The 4,208-nt window shown below is 37.9% G+C and overlaps 1 protein-coding gene across 1 annotated transcript; it reads right to left on the bottom strand.

Moving 5' to 3' along the window:
- Nucleotides 1–873: 873 nt before the first annotated feature.
- Nucleotides 874–1,423, bottom strand: LOC128858726 (uncharacterized). The gene is made up of 2 exons (XM_054095205.1): nt 1,313–1,423; nt 874–1,167 (listed from the first exon to the last, which is right to left on the bottom strand). The coding sequence occupies exons 1-2, from the start codon at nt 1,395–1,397 to the stop codon at nt 1,016–1,018; spliced, it is 237 nt and encodes a 78-aa protein (XP_053951180.1). The 5' UTR covers nt 1,398–1,423; the 3' UTR covers nt 874–1,015.
- Between the last annotated feature and the right edge of the window lie 2,785 nt (nt 1,424–4,208).

The following is a 4,208-nucleotide window of genomic DNA, read 5'->3' as shown; positions in this document are numbered from 1 at the left end:
TCAAATGTGTATAGAGGCTCCTTCTTCGCCTGTTTCGCTCTCTTGTCAGCTTTTTCGTTACCATTTTTCCCAGAGTGCCCAGGAATCCACATAATTTTGATTGCACCTATATGTATTGAAATTATATTGCGGATTTTTGTTATCATCGGGGTGTCACTGTATATTTATTTATATAAATTTCTTCAAAAAGATCTGGTGCATCTTTTCGTTTTGCTATTTTCGCTTACATCAACTAACTAGACCGATGACTAGTTTTTGCTTGCCTGTGCAATCAAAAATTCACTAGAAGCGCACCGGCATTGTCCTAAAAGACTTTCCCTAATTGATTTTTTCAATAAAGGGCGTAAAAGGAAATCTATCGTTTTATTACTTCCATTTAGTTTTGTCACCCTTCCTAATAAATCTATACTATAAAGGTGAATGTCTGTACGTTGTCCGCGCATCACTACGAAACGACAACACCAAATGACGTAAAAATTTTTATACTTTCATATTTTCACCCAATGAAGGTTATAGGCATATTTTTATGATGGAACTCCCTTCCCACAGCCCCCAGGCCGAGCCCCACTCTCATTCGTCACTAATAATCGAATATTTGCTTAAATTTAATCTAAAAAATCTTAGTTTTTCCTATTTCCCACTATTTATAGCACACTCTAGACTTTATAATCCGCATAAGCTGTTCAACTATGACCCAAATACAAAGTTCAAAAACGGTTTGAGATAGAAAATTAATAAAAATAATTTTGCTTGATATTTTTCTGATTTTCTTTTATATACATATCCTAAATCCCTCAAAACTACACCTATGCGAGCGGGGCCGCAGATCAAAGCTAGTATTAAATATAGTATGAATAAATAAAAATGCGTCTGTTTTCATTAATATTATTAAGTGCTTTATTTTATCTAATTTTTTGCAAGTTGTTCAACTAAATAGAAAAATGGGTGCGTACAGTCACTACCGAAACATCCATTTCGGCTTCGAGTTTGTGCAAGGGTATGGAAATGACTTAATTTAGCAACTACCGCCGCCGCCACCTCCACCACCACCTCCACCACCACCGCCGCCGCCGCCGCCGCCACCACCACCACCTCCGCACAGGCCACCACCGCCGCCACCACCACCTCCGCCACCGGGTAAGGGCTCAGGCATGGGATATGGAAGGGCTGCAATGAGAAAAATTAAGCAAAAAACCCACATTAGAATCATTGTGATAGATTAATTTGAAATTCACGTTAGAATTTCTATAATTATTTAATTACAGTACTATTTATACGAATTATCAAGCTAATCTTGATCGAATTAACTCACCGCTTACGGCCACAAATAGGGCCAGCAAGAAGCTTACGAACGCAAATAATCTCATTTCTCGACTGGAGTGTGTAGTCGTATACATTCAGTTCACAAACGAATCTGCTATTTATACCGAAATTCTGAATAAAATTCGATAATGTGTTGTGTCGGGGGGGGGGGAGGGGGGATTGTCAGCGCTGACGTTTAACGCTGTCGCGCTTATACACCGGTCTTCGTCCAAGTGATTTTTTGTATAGTTGCTGTTGTTGGTGTTGCAATTGATGCTGCTTCTGTTGCATTTGCGTTGTAATCGTTTTCACTTTTTTCAACCTCACTTTGCCGGCTTCGCTGCGTTATCAGGTTTTCCCGTATGAACACAAATCAAGACACAAGCAATTCGCACAAATCGAAGCAAAGTGCGCAAAAACAATAGCAAAGACAAAAATTATAATAAACAAATATTGCAATCAAACATACCCACATATTAAATTTATAAGCATTCGCTCACACAAGCACACATACCATATATGGTATACATGTGTGCATGTATGAGAGTACTAATAAGATTAAATTATCATCTTCGCAGTAATCATCAACGTGATTTGCAATACCACAACCCAGTCGTTTATAATAATATTTTCCTGGTAAAAACGGTATCTAATTGACGCGCAACACCTTGTTCGTTCACTATAAAAGACCTATGCAAATGCCGACCTTACAACACAACAACCAGAAAGACTATCAACCTAGCACTTGACTACCTGTCGAATATCGCCATGAAAGTTTTTGCATTGTTCGTAATTGTTCTACTTGGATGCCTGATGATGTTTAGTCCGGTTTCAGCCCAGTGGTTTGGTGGACGTGGTGGACGCGGCGGTGACAGCAGCAGCGAGGAGAGTGGTGAACGTGGCGGCAATGGTGGTGGCCTCTTCGGAGGACGTGGAGGCGGCCGTGGAAGTAGCGGCGGTTCACGTGGCGGATTCGGTGGCGGACGCGGTGGAGACTATTAATTCATGGCATTCCTGTACATACAAAATAAAGAATAAAAAGTGCTGAAGCAAATTCAAGTATTTTAGAACTATTATTCAAGAGTTTACTGATCGGTAATGGAAGCCGGCTTTACTAATCGGTACGCACATGTGGAGAAATTCAATTCTCTAAGTGCATTTAAAATGTACTGTGAAGAAAGTTTTCGAATATATGCAAGGAGAATTTGTCTTCGCTGGTATTAGATTCCATAGAATCCTCCATTTGCTATTTGTCAGCAGGAAAGTGTAGTGAGACGCTGAGTTACTTTAAATATGTATATATGCATGTAACTTAAGACCTTAATCTGCGAAGGAACAGCGCTTATATTATAGATATACATATAAGGAACATATCGATGGTTTCCGAGAAGAGTGGCATAATTCAAAAATACAAAATACTGAGTTGGGTCAGTTTTCTAGATAAATGACGCGCCAATTCGATCACCTGACAAAACGACACTAACGCCATCTCTCAGAATTGCTTCAAGATTCGCTTATGACGCTTTTCCAGATAAAAATATATAAACTCTGTAGTTGATTTTTGCTTTTAACGGCAAAACTCCGAATTTGAGTTGTTGAGAAAATGAGTTGTGTCGCTTTTCTCGAAAACCATCGATATGATCGAACCTGACTTTGTGGTCTTAAAAGTGGTGGCAGAGAAAATGGGTGAGTCCATTTCTCTGTCTTGCAACTACCAAACGAAATTGGAAAACGTCTGGTTTAGACGTCTTGTTCATGAAACGTAAAACATAAAGACATAGCTTATGGAAGAACGAATTTATTTAATCTATCGGGTGTTTTTTTAAGATTTTGGGAATTTAAATTGATAAAACAAAACTGAAATATTGTTGGAATACATTTTTTGTATTATAATCTGCTAAAGTATTTCTTTTTTTAACTAATTTTTTAAATTTAATATACGACATATGCCCACCGCGGCTATCGAGTGGGCCATGTACCCATTCGATTAGTCCAATAAATCGATTATTAAGCCCACTGCATGTCGAGTTTTGCTGCAACCAAATGCCGTCGATGTTTAACTGATTAATTTTTGGAAACAAAAATTCAGTCCGCATGACTCAATAGCGTTCGCCATTTACCCGAACGGCACTCGCTTCCTTCTTTGAAATAAATAATAAATAAGCACCGATGATGGCGCCAGCGTACGAGTATAAATCGCACGTAAAATGGTCGAAGTACTCTATGAACTTCGCGAACAGATTACTTTTTTCAAAGCTAATTTCTGTCGTACTGGCGTTAAACGATTCATGATAACTTGCCAAATCTTACTGAATAGAAATGTCAACACAGTTGGTCAATCTCAGCTGTGAAACTATTGTTATAGATGTGGATAGTTTTCATGCAGCTCCAAAAACACCCTTTACAAGATGATTTACAAATACAGTAAAACTTCGTTCGTTCTTCTTCTTCTTAGCATCACAGTCCTTACCAATTGGATTAAAGTTATTGAGGGAAATCGCGAAAATATATTTGATTATTATTTCATTATAAACTTTAAATATATTGTAAAATAACTCAAATATTGGGTAAAAATTTATTTAAAACATTCAAATATCTGAGTTTGTCGAATACATTTTTGCTTATCTTCCACTGCGCATTGCCGAGGCGTTCTAAGATTAGGCAGACAGTCCAATTCAATTTTATCTTCCTCTGCCACTGAAGTTTTTGATAGCGCCTTCATGTCAAACTTTGTGCTCATCGTTCATAACATCTTCATCGGAGCAACTGACACCAATATCAAGAAGGTCTTCATCTCCCATGATTCAAGCACTGATTTTAGTTTGTGACGATTACTGATTTTTAGTATTAATTTTTATTTTTCCACATAAAACCCATTTCTGCTAACTTCTATGCATTCTCATGCT

The sequence above is a fragment of the Anastrepha ludens genome, chromosome 3, assembly GCF_028408465.1.
Source record: "Anastrepha ludens isolate Willacy chromosome 3, idAnaLude1.1, whole genome shotgun sequence".
In the NCBI taxonomy this organism is placed as follows: Eukaryota; Metazoa; Arthropoda; class Insecta; order Diptera; family Tephritidae; genus Anastrepha; species Anastrepha ludens.
Note: the sequence above shows the minus strand (reverse complement) of the source record. Positions and strands in the feature narration are given on the sequence as shown.